At 36.3% G+C, this 17748-nt stretch overlaps 1 protein-coding gene and 1 pseudogene across 1 annotated transcript in view; both read right to left on the bottom strand.

Moving 5' to 3' along the window:
- Positions 1-17748, bottom strand: part of Ascc3 (activating signal cointegrator 1 complex subunit 3) — a 315331-nt gene that overhangs the window by 155990 nt on the left and 141593 nt on the right. The window contains exons 15-17 of the mRNA XM_005363511.2: positions 9409-9600; positions 8882-9106; positions 2015-2134 (exon numbers count right to left, since the gene is read on the bottom strand). Coding sequence (XP_005363568.1) covers positions 2015-2134; positions 8882-9106; positions 9409-9600 — 537 coding nt within the window. The remainder of the gene's footprint in view (positions 1-2014; positions 2135-8881; positions 9107-9408; positions 9601-17748) is intronic.
- Positions 3176-3478, bottom strand: LOC101988381 (annotated as a pseudogene).

Below are 17748 nucleotides of genomic sequence, written 5' to 3' on the forward strand. Positions count from 1 at the left end.
TCCCCTTTAAATAAATAATACCCTATTAATCATAATTCCAAACTGCTGTGGCATTGTTTGTGACTTACGCCTACATCCCTCAAATAAAGAAACAAACACATAATTAAATAAACAGATTGTTAATACTGGAAACTACACCAAAAGTATTCCTTATGCCAGAGAACTACACAAAATAACGCATAATATCAATTATATTTTAAAATATAAATGTTATGGTCTTATTATAAGATTTAATATTCTTAGCTCCTATAATATATGCTATACTAGTTATTTTTTCTGATGCAGTGATAAAATACCACACCAAAAGTACCTTAGAGGAGAAAAGGGTCTATCTTAGCTTAGTGTTCCAGATGGACAGAGTCCATCATGGTAGGAAAGGCATATAAACAGGGAATCATGACAAGAACAAGGAGCCAGCTAATCACATTTTTGTCCACATAGGAAAGAAAAAGAATAGGAAATGATGCTGTAACATAAACCCTTCAAGCCCACCCTCAGTGACATACGCCTCCATCAAAGTTCCACCTCCAGAAGGTTCTAAAGCAGTGGTTCTCAATCTTCCTAAAGCTCTGATTCTTTAATGCAGTACCTCATGTTACGGTGAATCCCCAACCATAAAATTATTTTTCCTGCTACTTTGTAATTTTGCTTCTGCTATGAATTGTAATGTAAATATCTGATCTGCAGGATATCTCCTATGTAAGCCCCGAGAAAAGGCAGGTCTACTACCACAGGGTCATGACCCACAGGTTGAGAACCTCTGTTACATAGCCTTTCTAAACAGATGGCTTTTTAAACTTAGGGCTGAGTGTTCAAATACAGGAAGAAGCCTATGAGGAACAATTCTCATTCAAACTATCATGTGTACACCATGTTTAGTCTTACCCTTTAGAAAATTTTCATAATGCCCTCAATTATTCTCACCATACTTATACTTGTAATGTGAACAGTCAGGGTTATATTAGTCACCATCTATAAAGTTAGAGGTTATAATGCACCTATATTTAGCCACAAATTAATCATCACACAATTCAATGAATGAAAGAAAGGTAGTGGAATACTTTCTAGGGAAAAATCCAAATAGGGAAACTCAAGTGATTTCAGAGTGGCAGCCTCAACACTAATTGTTGCTCCCATCTTAAATTCTATGAAATCTACTGTATAGGAAAAGGAAAAACAAAAGAAAAGCCCCAAGATTAGCTTTGGTAGCAAGATCAGATATGTGTTACCAGTAAATGAAAAAACATTTTGAGTTAAATTCAACTTTTTTGATAATTCTGACTTGACATAAATGAATATTCACATGATGATAGTAATAATGTTCTCATCAGACCACAACAGGGTTTTATCTGTAATTAGGAAGTACTTACAGCGTATAAGCAGAGTTTTAAAGAAAAACCAAGATTATATGGAGTCTGTAAGCCATATGGACCACACAACCATAAAGCTCATAGGGAAGGCTGTTACCACGTGTATTCAATTCTCAGTCTGCCTATGCATTGATTCATGAAAGTAATCCTGGCTTCCAAAGAGTTACGATGACTCACTACTGATACTACTTAAAAATTACAGAATAGGGATAAAGTAACTTGATAAGAGGAACAGATTATATATACTATATGCCATTATTAAAACATAGCCATAAATTTTTTCCTGCCCAGTTTACTCCCAGCTAAATACATAAGTTAAAAAACAAACATTGGAAAATATCAATAGCAAATGGTAATTTATCTGAAAATAGTTTGATCATAACATAAATAGAAACTTAATAATATTAGCGGTAAAAGAAATTTAAAGAAAGTGATGTAATCATCAGGGTCAACTTCATTTCCCTCAGTGTTTCCTGAAAATAAATAAATAGATAAAAGAAGCTCGGAAATCTTCTTCCAGTTCTGTAACTGGTTTGCAAATGAGGCAAGAATAACAAATACTCATTTTCACATCAGGAAAGGACCACACAAGCCAAAAGAAGGCTTAAGCTTCTCTTTTTTTTCCCAGCAAATGAGCTCTCTACCTGGTATGCTTTATGACTGATGCCATAAGCTAATGGATTTGCTCTCATCCGCACATAGAGGTAAGTGTAACTTATCCACTTCACTGCTTCTTCCACATTGGTAACTGTTCCCAGAGCAATCTGCAAATAAAAAAATAAAGCAGAAATTAAAGTGACACATTAAAGACAACCATTAATATTATAGCAAAGACTATTTTGCCAGAAATCAAGTTTTGAAAACAGGTCACTTTACCGTATTTTTTTAAAAAAGGCAAACACAATTGGTAAGCATGACTTTCCAATTGATTAAACATCACTGCTGCTTCATTTAATTGAGAATAAATAGTACATTAGAAATGAGGTCTAAAAGCTGAATTTCCTCCATTTTATGGCTTTTAATTATTTTTCCAAGTGTAGATTTTAAACTATACACTATTAAGGACTTTTCTGTAATGTGTTATTTTTCTCTTTATTCAGTTATGACTCTATTGTAGTTTCACTTATTTTTGTCTGAAAAGTTTAAAGCAAGAAAACTAAAATAATGATAACAAAATACTGTTTGCATGTACTTTCCTGATTTTGTGCAGTTATTATCAAAAACACAGAAGGTAAGTTAGCTTTATCTCTAAATATGTCCTCAGCACTGGCGTAGACACACAAATGAAACAAAATAGGAACCTGTAACCATGTCTACAAAAAGAAAAAAATTCTACATACTAATACTTAAAAAAAATTCCATAGAATTACAACTACAACTGCCTTGCATTCTTGAGTGAAAGCATGACAAGATTCCTCTGCTAGTAAGACAGTGACAACACCACCAATGAAAAAAACCATCCAACAGAGTAAGCAATGCTTTCATTATGAGAGAAGAACTACAATAAAAAAGAAATGCTCCAGAGTACATTCACAAAGTCATGTGCAATGGGCATTTTAATGTATTTTAGCCACCTATTAATTTAATGAAACCTGTAGCATGCTTTTCTGAACCACTGGCTCCTAAATCATGACACAGAGACTTATTAATTATGAATGTTTGGCCTTAGTTTAGGCTTGTTTTTAGCTAGCTTTTCCCCCCTTAACTTAAATTTCAACCCATTTTTATTCATTTATTTATTTTTCTGAGTATCACAAAAGTTTATTTAGCAAAAAGTATTTTTTTTTTTAAATGAAAATGTACATGACCCAATTCTACACCCAAGTCAAACAGTCCTTCGGGGAAGTATGTGGACTCCTCTGCTGAACAGCCATTGTTTAGACTCTTTCCAAGGCTTCTAACATGAGGATGCTCTTTCCTCGTATGACCACCATGCTGATGTCATTCTGTTGCCCACTAGTTGCCATCTCCACACACTCATCAATCACACGATTCATAAAGGGATCAAAGCCCCAAACTATTCCTTGTACATGTCTGCCACCATTTAACTTCAATGATAACTTCTTGTCCATAAATTTCTTCAGTTCAGGAGGGTGGACCTTGTTCATGGCAACTCTTCAGTGGGCTCTGCGTTGGAAGGAGCGGGTGGACTTACAAACACACGTGCAGCAAACCAGCAGCTGAACTTAACCCATTTTTGTTATATTAATCTATGTGCTGTCCAGAGTCTTGTCTCGTCCACCCTGCTTTCCTGCTTCTTCCATATCTGGCTGGCTGGCTCACCTTTTTCTCTGCCCAGTAGGCCCACCTATCCCTCTTATGCCTAGTTATTGGCCATTCAGCTTTTTATTATTATCAGGTGCGTTAGGGAGAAAAGGTGAAACAGCAACACACGCTTACATATTTAGACAAAAGCAACACATCATTACATAGTTAAACAATTATTCTATTCCACAACAGAAAGAATTGAAGACTTAAAAACACAACTGACATGAAATCTGTATAAAGGAAATAGTTATTAGACAATGATGTTAACAATTTTAATGAGACACTTTTGTGAAGAAGTATTTGATTTTTCAACAGACCAACAGGAAGCAATAGTGCTTTCTGGGAGAGTGTTCCAAGTGTGAAAATTGCCCTCTGTAGTTTTTCTACGAATCCTTAGCTAAAGATTTGGAAACATATTAAAAGAGATGCGTTCTTTATACATTATTACATTTTAGGAGAAAGAAAAACAAGGGAAAGTGACTATGGTTCTAGTAGTAAAGAAACTAAAACTACAATTTGCTTTATTTTTATATAACTTAAGAAGACAAAATATGGAAATTTATTTTAGCATTTACATTTAAAGAACCCTCAAAAACTGCTTTATTCTTGCAGTTTTAATTTTATATAACTAATTCTATTAGATATATTATGTGGATGAGCTGGTAATGTAGTCCAGTGGTACAGAGTATGCTCTGCACACACAAGGTCATGGACTGAATCCATAATACTGTCCCACCCATGCCATGCAAAAGAACTAAATCTGAGCCAATAGGGAGCTGCATAATAATTACTGAAGAATTACAGGTAAGACAATTAAGTGCTTCAATTCAGGATAAACAAAACTTGTTTAAATTAAATCTATTTGCATATCCAATTTTCTACCACTGTTACTTATATTCTTATATGTTTCTATATATAATCTATGATATCTAATTCATAACTATTTTAATCATTAAATATTATAAAGCCTACATTAATGGTGTTCACAAAAGTAAAGAATTAAGCACACTCATTGGGATAGTTGTACATGCCTATAACCACAAGTGTCAGATTAAATTAGGAGGATGACTGCAAGTCAGGCCAACCTGGGCTAAAAAGCTACTATACAACAAGATGTTCCTCAAAAAAAAAAAAAATGAAAAAAGCCCATGCACAGTTTATTTCATGTCCTATGCACACTGTGCACATGTGGGCATAAGAACAAAACAGTTAAGGCATGATATGCTAGCCAAAAGCTATTATACAACAAGATATAAAACAAAAAAAAAAAAAAAATGAAAAAAGCCCATGCACAGTTTATTTCATGTCCTATGCACACTGTGCACATGTGGGCATAAGAACAAAACAGTTAAGGCATGATATGCTAGCCCTCACCTCTCTCCCTTGACAGTTCTATCATTCACAGGGTGATAGCAAATGATTACTTCATTATAGTGCCAGAAACTCGCCATTACTATTATTCTCCGAGTTTTACCAACTAGCTGCAGTGCTGACTTAAACTTAGGTTTACAACTCCTACAGACACACTTTTTCTTTCACTAACCTGCATTGTCTTCGAAATGGCTTTTAAAGCTTCAGTTGTTGGCACTGTACGTTACCCTTTTTGTTTTGAAATATTCCTTTGAAAAGTTAGTAAAATTGGTAAAAATGTATATAAATGATATGACTAAAAATCAGACACCAGGCACCCCCTCTCCTATTTAAAACTACATGGTGCCAGATGTTTTGGTATGCGCAGTATTCTAGGTATTGTCCAGCCTGCTCCCTTCCTATATACAATGCCCAATAAATTACTCTTCATATTCTAGTTTAAGATTTGTGGTGTGTGTGTGTGTGTAATGTCATATGAAGTGTGACCTATTTTCCTTACAATCATATACTACTATATTAAAACAAAAGAAATGAAGATTTTGCAAAACACAAAATAAGCTTCATCGGTAGATTAATGTGAGTAGCCTACTATGGCTGCCTCTGATATGATGAAAAGATAGGAGGGACCAAGCATCACTCATCTGCTTAAGGAAAACAAATCTAATCATTCACATAAAGGAAAGACATTAAACAGAAAAATACATGTTTATTCCATGATACACTGTATTTTGAAGCTAGTCTTTTATCGCCACCTCATGACAGAAAAGAAAAATTTCTTGTAACTATAAGCTGCCACCTGGTGACAGCTTTTTCATAGTGTATCTTTGGAATTTTTCATTCATCTTAGAAGTTAGCAGTAAACCTGTACACTCTGTATGAGTACATGTACACACAAACACGGTCCTTGGCCATCTGAAGATCCCTCTTCATGAGGCTGGAACATATAACCACTGGGATGAATACCATAAGCCATTCCTTACAGTTGATTTAACATCCACCAATGGTTTTCAAATACTGGATATATGAATGATGAAAATGTTACTAGTGTATAATGCACTAATACTATAAAGTTCATTAAATAAAATGTAATTTAGACATAAGACTTAAATAACACTTCATACCTAATCTATTAATTAAAGTTTAATATATAAGAATATTTTGATTATTTGTAAAATATGCATGTTTTTAAAATTGGTCAAAATTATATAAAATCTAAATAAACAAATTTATCCTATCATTCACTTTTTTTAAGACTAGAATATTTTAAGGTTGAGTATCAAAGAAGTATCAAAAAACTCAGAAGATCAATTGTGCTGTGTGCTATAGCAAAGTAGAACAGGCATTTAATAGATTTTTCACAAATCAATAAGAGTACTATTTTATAAAAAGTGAAAACAAGAAACTGAAAAAAAAAAGGACATTGAAGGCAATGAGGGCAGAAGAAAACCTTTCTGGGACAAAGGATTTGTGCTAAAGGCAGACTGGGGAGGCAAGGTTATACTGGGAGGCCTTTACGCAATTTCTCCGCGCAATATTCTGCATGGATGGAATTCTTCTGAAGAGCAGTGCTAGAATACAGGAAAATTACCCTAGCTTTAAAGGCTGGCTTGCTAGAACAGAGTAGAAGCATAATGATGTCTTCTGAAAACATATTAATAAACTTCAAACACTTGTTTTTCTCTCATTGCAAACTCAGGTGGCTTGATACAGAGAATGCACTTATGACCTTTCAGCTTTAGGATTATGAAGTCACCTCATTAGGTGTCAATTAGCAAATGTGTGCAGAAAACATTTGCTTTAAATTATAGTTAATGTATTTGTTTAAATAGTTAAAAATTATATTTATAAAGTCAAAGGCATGAGTAGAAACAATATTATTTTTCTCGTTTAACTTGTTTTTTCTTTGCATTAACAATTGCCAATTCTAGATCTTAGCAAAGATGTGAACACAAATCCAAGACGTTAATAATACATCAGATTCATGCTATAAGTTGATTCATATTTGATTTCCAATTTTACCAAATTTAATTTTACATTCAAATTGCATTATTATCAGAATATTTGACAAGAATGTATTTCAGTAGACCAAGAATATCAGTGACCATACCTCATTATAAATGTTAAAAATTTCAAAGTATGAATGTCCTTTATATAAATAAATGGAAAATGGCATATCTATTAAGTAGTTAATGATGAACATATGGAGCCTTATTTACTTTGATTCTCAGGGTATAGCTAGTTTCACTGACACTATTCTATTGTTCTAAATGGTAAGAACAGTGTTTGACTCAGTTTGTATCCTCTGTATACTTACAACAGCATGTGGGTTTTTACTTAAATAGTGGTCAAAGACAAGGTGATTAAATTTAGTCTCCATGAACTTTAAGATTAAAGTAATATATCCGTCTTCATTAGGGTTGCTACTGTTGTGAAAAAATATCACCAACTAATATCAATGAAGGGAGGAAATGGTTTATTTTATATTAAGCTTGTAGTCTATCATCCAGAGATTAGTGTGTATCTGCATGCAAACTTTGGAGGTCAGAAGACAATGTCCAGTGGTTGGTTATTTCCTTCTACCATGTGGGTTTGGAGGAACAAACTCAGGTCCTAGGCTTTGAGGCAAGTGCCTTAACTCATGGGCAATCTCCCTGGCCCTCATACCTTTTTTTCTAATCTCCAATCACACCTCTCCAAACTTACCTATCTTTCTGACCTCCGATAGAGCTTTCACATACATAAATCATTTTTGTGGCAGCCTGGCACCTAATGTATTGTCCCCCTCTGTATGTATCCTTCTGCAACACTTGCCCCTCTTGGGATGTCACTGCACTGTGGAGTTTTGACCTGTCTTTGGCCATTATTCTTAACAGAGAGAGCTGAGTGAGTTTGCTTTTCCTCCTTTAGAGAGGAAACACAAAGAACAGGAGCAGGATGTAACAGACTTCTATAAGCTAGTCATAAGTATGTGGTATAAGAATAGCATACATTTTGACTATGAATATTTCCTTCATTTAGTTCATGCTTACATATCAGCTACCGAAATCATTAGGACAACTTCAGGCTAAAAAAGGAAACTGGCATAGGAAACTGCTGAATATTGCAACAATACTTAAAACTGCTAACGTTTGACATATATATTCTAAATTATTAAAAATGGTTTTATTTTTTGCCAGCTAAGATGTTAGATATCCAGGCTGCTGAGATCAAATAGGTTTGAGCACAGAAGCTGCACAAACACAAATGCAAAGCTACTCAAGCTAAAATTAGTTTTATTTATTTCATATAAAATGTTAATAATGAAGCTATCAAATGATCTAACAACATAAGGTAACTTCACAAATCTTCTAAATTTTATTAGAAAAGCAAAATATAATATACATTTTTATTATTGCTGTTTGTTTCCCTAATCTATATAGATTAGTTTGGAAATTCTGACTTAGAAAAAAAATCTCATATTAGCAACAAGTACTTGTCAGTCATGTCTATATTTTATCCTTCCATGAATTAATCAACATTCTGCATTTAGCCTATTATTTTCTCTTTTTATAAAGATGTAATTTTTATGTGTTTGTGTATATATATGTGTGTATGTACACTGTGTGTGGCTTTGTACATGTACAAACAGATGCTAATAAAGGCCAGAAAAGTGTATCAGATTCCTTGAGGCTGGCCTTTCAAGGTAAGTAGTTAGGAGTTGCCTGATACGGGTTCTGGGTACGAAACCCGGGTCTTCTGTAAGACCAGTAAACACCCTTAACAACAAAGCCATCTCTTCAGCTTCTATTTTGTCTCTTGACACACACTACATTCCTGACATTACAGATAAACAACCAATTCAATTTTCCCCAACCTTCTGAGCTCTTACTTACCTCGGCATTTAGGTTATCTGCAAGGCTTTCCAGAAACTGACTCTCAATTGGGTTTTGTTGAGTGAGTAAACTGAGGTAATGGCTGAGTTTATCATGTGTCGTTATAATGATTCCTTCCCCAAATTTGTCAAATTGTGGTCGTCCAGCTCGGCCAAATATCTGCATGACATCTAAAATTCCAAGGTCAACAAAGGAGCCTCTTTTGGCAGCATATATTTGTGTTCCCTAGATGAGAAAAGTTAATAAAATTTACATAAGCACACACATATAATCCTGAAGAGCTGGAACCTGAAATTGGGCAAATACGGAAAGATCTCAAAAGTGTACTTTAAATAATCCCTTCATCAGCTGGGATAGAGTTAAATTCTGTAATTGAAGCTAGACTTCTACTGGAGAAAATAATTCTGTCTAAATGCTATTCACAGTCAATGAAACAGACAAATCACAACATTTTTATAAATAAATCAATTCAGAGGCTCGCTTTAACAGGCACACAAATCCATGTGCAAAGGGAGGTAAGCTCCTACCTTAATAATAACAGCATGCGCAGGAAGATTGACACCCCAGGCTAATGTGGCTGTACAGATTAGGACTTTGATATGCCCATTTGAAAACAAGTTTTCAACCAAATTCCTGTCTTGCCGAAGCATTCCTGCATGGTGAATGCTAAAGCCATCCAAGAATAATTCTCGCACTTGCTTATTTCTTGACTTTTGCACCTAGACATTAAAAACATAAAAGGATAATTACTTAGCATTTAATGGCAATTGCTATTTTTTGGGCAGGTTGAATGAGTTTATCAAAGAAAGCAAACATTGTTTTGAAGTTTCTTAACTTGGTAATGGTGCCTTACATAAAAATCATTTTGTTATATATCTTACAAGTTTACAAAACATGACATGTCATCTTAAAGGAATGGCACAAACATCCGACCTGGCTGTACCTTCTTGTAATAAATTAATGTCTTATACAGTTTTTTGTACACTTCCAAAACACTTGACTAAAATTAAACACATCTGGTGTGGAAATTCCTTCTGTACGTGTGTTACTTTTATTGGTTAACAAATAAAGACACTGCATTGGCCTGTGACAGGGCAGAGTAGAGCTAGGTGGGGAAACGAGCTGAATGCTAGGAGAAAGAAGTTAGAGTCAAAAGAGGCTATGTAGCTGCCAGCTGAAACCTTGCTGGTAGGCCATGAGCCTTGTGGCAAAATGTAAAATAATGGAAATGGGTTAATTCTAGATGCAAGAACTAGCTAGTAATATGATTAAGCTATTGGTCAAAGAGTAATTTAAATAATATAGCTTCTGAGTGATTATTTCATGGTCTGGGCAGCTGGGAACGAACAGCAGCCTTCTACTACACACATCTGTACCTCAGATCTTTAAGAGGAAATCTGGAGTGGTCAAAATCCAAAGCTCTGCAGCATTTCATCTTAAGTGCTACCTTCACTTGCTGACACAAGCCACACAAGTCAGCATTTTCTGAGTTTCTTCTGAAGGATGTATCCTACATTTATACTTTCCATTCTAGACACACAATCTAGAAGACTTTACTGAGATGCCTACTGATTCCCTTAGTCTTCTACAAGCAATGAGTGCAGAAACCTAACAGTGGTCACCTACAGCTGTGTTCATGCTGAGCTTTGGTGGAAGGTTTTGACCACATCTCTCCACAACCTTACAACTACTTTGAACAGACTAAATTCCCCGATGGTATCTGTTCTATGGACTGGTTTGAACTTCTGGGATCATAAGTTTTACAACAAAAAACTTTATAACTCACTGAAGTGACTCACTAAAGAAATATTTCTACACAACCGAAGATGTTGGTGTAATACTTTCAAAAGTTGTTCAATAATAAAGGCTTCTTTAGGGGTATTATATCATGTATTTATTTATCAGTGCTATGGAAAAAAAAATCTCATTTTCAAAAATAGCATCTTTTTGACTATTTGTTCCCCACATATAGATATGGCAGGGAATGGGATCTCAGCAGGGGGTGGGGTTCTGGTCTATAACTTGTCAAACTGTCTGCATCTTGGGTCACCTAATTTTATTAATTTCTAAGCAACCAACTAAAGAAAATAACATTTTATAAATTCAACTTCAAGCAGGTTGAGTATAATAAATTAGTAAACTCCACCATCTAGTGGCCAACAAACTAAATGACAACCTGTACATTTTTTAGGAGTCCTAATCAAAACCAGGCTATAATCCACAGTCCTAAAAGGAGGACGCTAGGAGGGACAAGCATGGATCCCCCTAGGAAGGGGAAATAGATAAGATCTCATAGGTAACTGGTGGCTGCAGGGGGTTGAGTGGGACAGAAAGGAAGAGCAATTAAATAGACATTCTGATAGAGGGTGTCATTATGGGCTTAGGGAGAAACCTGATGCTAGGAAAATTCCCAGAGTCCATAAGAATTACCCCATCTAAGACTCCTAGCAATAGTGAAGAGGGTGCCTGAACTGGTGTTCCCCTATAATCAGATTAGTGACTACCCTAATTGTCTTCATGAAACCTATATCTAGTAACTGATGGAAGGAGATGCAAAACTCCACAGCCAAGCACTGGGCTGAGCTCCTAGAGTCAACGAGAGGGAGGGGGATTATATGAGCAAGGGGTGGGGAGAATATCATGAGGGGGAAACCCACTGAGACAGCCGACCTGACCTAGTGGGAGCTCATGGCCTCTGGTCTGACAGCTGGAGAGCACGCATAGGACCAAACCAGGTCTGCTGAATGTGGGTGACAGTTCTGTGGCTAGGTCTCTTGGTGGAACCCTTGGCAGCAGGACCAGGATTTATCCCTGGTGAATGAACTAGCTTTTTGGAGTTCATTTTCTGTGGTGGGATACCTTGCTTGGCCTTTATACAGTGAGGAGAGGCTTGATCCTGCCTCAACATGATATGCCAGACTTAGTAGACTCCCCACGAGAGGCCTTACACTCTCTGAGGAGTGGATGAAGTAGGAGGAAAGGTGGCGGGAGGATGAAGAGAGGGAGGGGGAATTGTGGTTGGTATGCAAAATGAATAAAAGAGAGAGAGAGAGAAAAAAGAGTTCGAATCAAAATAAACAGACATCTAACAACAGACTATCCTTTTCATGTTTCAATGAGGATGCACTCTTATTTATCTTTGTGAAGTACAGTTAGCCTGTAAAAACATAGAATACTTTATGATTAACTACATATTTATGCTCTGAATTTGCAATGTCCACCAAAGGCCATGTTCAGAGAGCTTGAACATCTGTTGACACTATTGAAGAGTATAGAGACTTTAGGAGGTAGAGCCTTCAGCCTGTTTGGAGCCAGTCATTGGACCGTTTAAGATCAATGACTTGACCCCCTGGTTCAGGCCACTGCCATGAGAAGAATTTCAACTATAGATTCTTGTTGGTTTGAACGCTCTTGATGTCTTCTCCATTATGATGCACTGCAACTCCTTGAAACTGAGCTGAAATATATCTTTCTTTCTACAAGTTATTTCTATCAGGTATCTGGTCACACAGATGCCAAGTAATGAATGTGTTATACTTCAATCACATTGCCTTCTTTTTAGAACTGAGATACTATTGCTAAATTTCTCGAAGCAACTCTCATGAATAACAGACTAGAGTATTTGCTAAGAGAGAACAGAGTTCTTTCAGCAGTTAAAATAAGAAATAGGTCACTAGACCTGCTCCACTTCTCTAACATTCAAGAGTAGGCACTCAGAGCTGCACAATTGTGGTGCAGGATAGTTGCCTGCTTCTGCTGAGGCCCACATCTAGACGGCTTGCCCTGAAATAACCAGACGTGGTTGCTCTCAATATAGAATCCTGTGATGAACTACAGTTTACTTAGGACACTGATGACACAGGATGTAACTTAACACAGGAAGCATGTAACTGTGGTAAGAATTCTCTCCAGGTAACAAGCAGAACTGGAGTTGACTCAGCACATTCTTACTGTTTAGATGGCACTTCATGACATACCTCGAAAAGTATTCTCAAACATTCCATTTTTGTAGACATCTGTTTTGTACCCAATACTAAGGAGGTAACATATATTATGCATTTTGCTTTTCTTATTCTGGAACAGATTCCCAAGAATTAAAAAAAGAAACTGGATTGAAAAGTATTGTTTTTAATTTCATTTAAAGTTGTCAGATTTCTTTCTAAAATTATACAATGAACTCATAGCTCTAACACAATATAGGAAAGTGCACTGCACCCTGTCATTCATAATGCTGAACTCACAGTTCTTGCTAAATTCTGCCAATCGTGTGAGTAAAGTGGATTGCTCATTGTCACTTTTAAGTTTTTTTGGCTTCTTTTTTAAAAGCAATAGGTTAACTGACATACATTCCCAGTATATAGTATTGGATTTCTTAAGACCTTTCTTGCAAATACATTTTGAGCTTATTCTACACTCACATCTGATATGGGAGTCTTCTGTTTTGTGTTGATTTCATTGGTTAAATAAAGAAACTGCCTTGGCCCTTTAATAGAACAGAAAATTAGGTAGGCAGAGTAAACAGAACAGAATGCTGGGAGAAAGAAGCCGAGTTGGGCAGTCACCATGATTCTCCCACTCCAGACAGATGCAGGTTAAGATCTTCCCTGGTAAGCCACCTCGTGGGCTACACAGATTATTAGAAATGGGTTAGATCAATATGTAAGAGCTAGCCAATAAGAGCCTAGAGCTAATGGGCCAGGCAGTGTTTAAAAGAATACAGTTTCCATGTAATTATTTCGGGCAAAGCTAGCTGGGTGCCGGGGATGTAGCCCCGCTGCTCCTATTACTACAGAGTGGCACCCAACGTGCTAATGAACTCCATGTAAAACCTGAGAGGGCTTAAAAAGGACAGAGAGAGAATTTAAGACAGCTTTTTGCTGTTTGTGGGTCGCGTACCGCAAAGAAATTGTCCTGACTCAGCAGCAGGATAAAACTGGCTGTTTAAAAATGCTGGCTTTCTGGGCTGAGCCGCCATTGCTATCTCTGTCTGGCTCCTGTGGGAGACAGAGCTTTTGAATGAAGCATTTGGAGTAAAGCTCTACGGCTTGCTTGATGGCAATGTGGACTGCTGTGTGCCTGGAACTGTGTGTGGCTCAGGGGCACCAAATGGCTCTGAGGCAGGAGCAGCTCGGCTCAGCTCTGCCATGCTGAACTGTGCTGGTCTCAGGCAGGAACTACTGTAATTACTGTAAAAACAGTGCAATTAAGGTTTCGACTGGGCAGGACACAGGCGGTAACTTAAGTTTTTAAGAACTGCTTAACATTTTAAGAAATGCTCCTGGATAGCAAAAAAAATTACAGATCCACAATAAAACAGATTCAGACAGACCACTAAATGGATCACAGTGTTGGATGAGTGTACATAGGCTTGAGAGAGAGAAAAAAATATAGAGAGAATAAAGTTAATGCCTTAAAAAAAAAGGTAAAGTCTTTACAGAGACAGAATAAAGTGATAGAGTAAAAATAAGCCACGAAAAATTAAAATTCACACAGAGTCTGGATTCTTTGTATTATTGTGCTTTCTTTAAAATTTTTGACTGTAAAGGAGCTAAGTACAGAGAGACATTTCATTATATGGACTTCCAAGCTAAACCAGAATGGATATCATAAGGGTATGACTTCAGAATTTGGGTCTAAGGATATGATGCTTTGGAAAAGAGTTTCTTCTTTTGTTTTCACAGAGGATGAGACACTGTGGATTGCGTCTATCCCAATATTGTGTGATAGACCACGCCCTCCTGAAAGGTTGCTGTGAACACCCTTAAAAAATTACTTCACTCAACTGCCAACTGAGATGACACTGGCACACAGGTTATACCATAAAAGACCTGATTAACAGTGCCCCCATTCAGCAGGAAGCAGTTTGGAGAGAAAAAAACTGCGCCAATATTCTCAAATATTGTTTATAAATGTTCTTTTACATTTAAAGGGGGATATGATATAGATAGGAATAATTTACATTGGTATGGATTTTAAGGTCAATTTTGTTATATGTATATGTATTTCTGATATTGATTAAGGTATTGTGATTGTGTAGTTCATTTAAAATGTAATGGATAATAGGGAATATAGGTTGTTAATGGATAATCATCGATAATAGTAAAGCTTGTAGTCATGTTAGTTAGATTTTCTAGCTATATAGAGATATATTTCAGTTAGATAGACATTCTTATATCTCTCAAAGACTGCAGAATATGGCATTTAAAATATTTTAATAATTTAGGGTTTTTTATGGCAATGAGACATGTCTGCTCCTGGCAGCCCCAGCTACTTCAAGAGGAAGATGGGCATTGAAGAGGCTCCCTATGGAGTTTGATAGCCATTTGGGCAAGAAACTGTTCTTGCCTGGACTGTTGCATAAACTGCACACAGAGAACCCGCAGAGAGAGGACTGCTGAACTTGCTTAAAGGCGAGATGGTCTTTCGGGGTTCCTGATTCATGAGAGTCTGCGAGACATTCTGCAGGACACAGAAGAAAGTGACTGAACTGTCTTTGGAATTTCCTGCTTTGTGGAAATGTCTGCTGGAAACTATGGGCCTGTAGGCCGAAGATGGATGCCCCAACGGTACAGAGGAACTTTGGGTGACTGTCCAGACAGCGAGATGTCTCTGTCATTTCTAGAGTTTGGATTTCTTATTTGCTTAGGTAATATTATATCTTTCTGGAGTCTTTGATGGAGTTGAAGAATGGATAGTTATAGTTTTCCTTAGTTATGATAAAAGATAAAGTAGATATAAATATTGTAACTGTAATTCTTGATAACTGTTTTGTTATATGTAATTTTACTATGTTAAAGTTAAAGCCTTTCTTTTTTGTTTAAACAGAAAAAGGGGAAATGATATGGGAGTCTTCTGTTTTGTGTTGATTTCATTGGTTAAATAAAGAGACTGCCTTGGCCCTTTAACAGAACAAAAAATTAGGTAGGCAGAGTAAACAGAACAGAATGCTGGGAGAAAGAAGCCGAGTTGGGCAGTCACCATGATTCTCCCACTCCAGACAGATGCAGGTTAAGATCTTCCCTGGTAAGCCACCTCGTGGGCTACACAGATTATTAGAAATGGGTTAGATCAATATGTAAGAGCTAGCCAATAAGAGGCTGGAACTAATGGGCCAGGCAGTGTTTAAAAGAATATAGTTTCCGTGTAATTATTTCAGGTATAAAGCTAGCTGTGCGGGCGGCTGGGAGCTCGGGTGCCAGGAACGTAACCCGCCGCCCTTATTACAACACACATCTTTTTGTGTTTCCATTTCTCCTGCAACCTTCACATCAAAGCCCTACCATTTCATCTCTACTTTCATGCCCTATCTATATACACTGTTGATTTTCTGTGTGAATATAAAATTTAAGGTATAAGATTGAGAGAAAATATACTATCTCTCCTGAACTACCTTGAGTTACCAAAAATGTGAGGATCTCCAGGTACATTCATTTTCTCACATATGATGGAATTTCATTCTTCTTTATGGTTGAAAAAGATTTCACTGTGTATATATACCAAACTTTTCTATTATTCCATTCATCTGCTCACAGACTGGTAGGGTGATTCTGGGGTGATTTTTACTTTTCAGATTTTATTTTTGAGTCAGGGTATCACTGTAGTTTGACACTCCTATAATAGACAAGCTTGCCTTAAGCTCCCACAAATCTGTCTACCTCTGCCTTTCAAATATTGGGATTAAAGGTGTGTGCCACCATGACAAGCCTCTTTATCCTAAATTTTAATTTTTGAATCTGAATTTTCTATTTGTTGTCTATCTTATTTCACAATACACTTGAAGTATTAATAATCCAAAGGATGCACATCTTAAGAACATTACTTTTAAAATAGATGAAAAAAACTAGTTTTTGCACTATTGGTATTCAATTCCATGACTTTTTACATAAGTATCGGCTCTGTAACCACTGTCATATTCAGAATACAAAAAGGATCATTCATAACAGTGGTCCTCAACTTGTGGGTTACACCCTTTGGGTGGTCACCCTACCCTTTCACAGGGCTTGCATATCAGATATTTACATTATCATTCATAAAACAGTACCAAAATTTCAGTTAGGAAGCAGCAATGAAATAATTTCATGGTTGGGTGATCACCAAAACATGAGGCAGTTTATTAAAGAGTCACAACATTGGGAAGATTGAGAACCACAGACTCCTGATATCAGAGAGCTGTTTATATTGTTTCTTTATAGATAAACTCTTAGCTTAAACTTCCTGAAGCAACTGGTTTTTTTTTTTTTTTTTTTTTTTTACAGGACATCTGTTACTTCCAAGAATGTTATACAAAAATAATCAAACAGTGTATTCTGGATGGGTTTCTTTCCTCTACCTTAAATGTCTTTAAGACTCATGCAGATTGATGCATGTCAATGGTTCACTACTTATTCTAACTTTTATTGCAATAGTTTTCACTGCTGTGGATGGACATTTCAAAGGATGTCAATCTAATTTCACAATGCATGACATCTCGATTGTGAAGAGTTTAGGTGAAGCTTCCACTGACACTGATATTTGTTTCTTTGAGTCCATGTTTTTGTTTCCCTAGTATACTACTGAGTCAACAGTAAATGTATTATGTTAAACTTCAGTAAGTCTGCAAACTATCCCAGAAGGTGCTGACATGTGCATCAGTGAAGGATGAGAATTCTCATTGATTCTTACACACGCCTGTGATTGTATTGTCATTAAAATTTTTTAAATATTGTAAAAGATATGTGGCAGTATATGAGCATGTTTTCTATTTGGCATTTCACTAACAGTTAATGATTGATGGAGGTGGGTCTTGTATTTATCTGTTGCTTTCATTGGTTAATTAATAAAGAAAACTGCTTGGCCCTGATAGGACAGAAAATTAGGTAGGTGGAGTA

This window comes from Microtus ochrogaster, linkage group LG9, assembly GCF_000317375.1.
Source record: "Microtus ochrogaster isolate Prairie Vole_2 linkage group LG9, MicOch1.0, whole genome shotgun sequence".
In the NCBI taxonomy this organism is placed as follows: Eukaryota; Metazoa; Chordata; class Mammalia; order Rodentia; family Cricetidae; genus Microtus; species Microtus ochrogaster.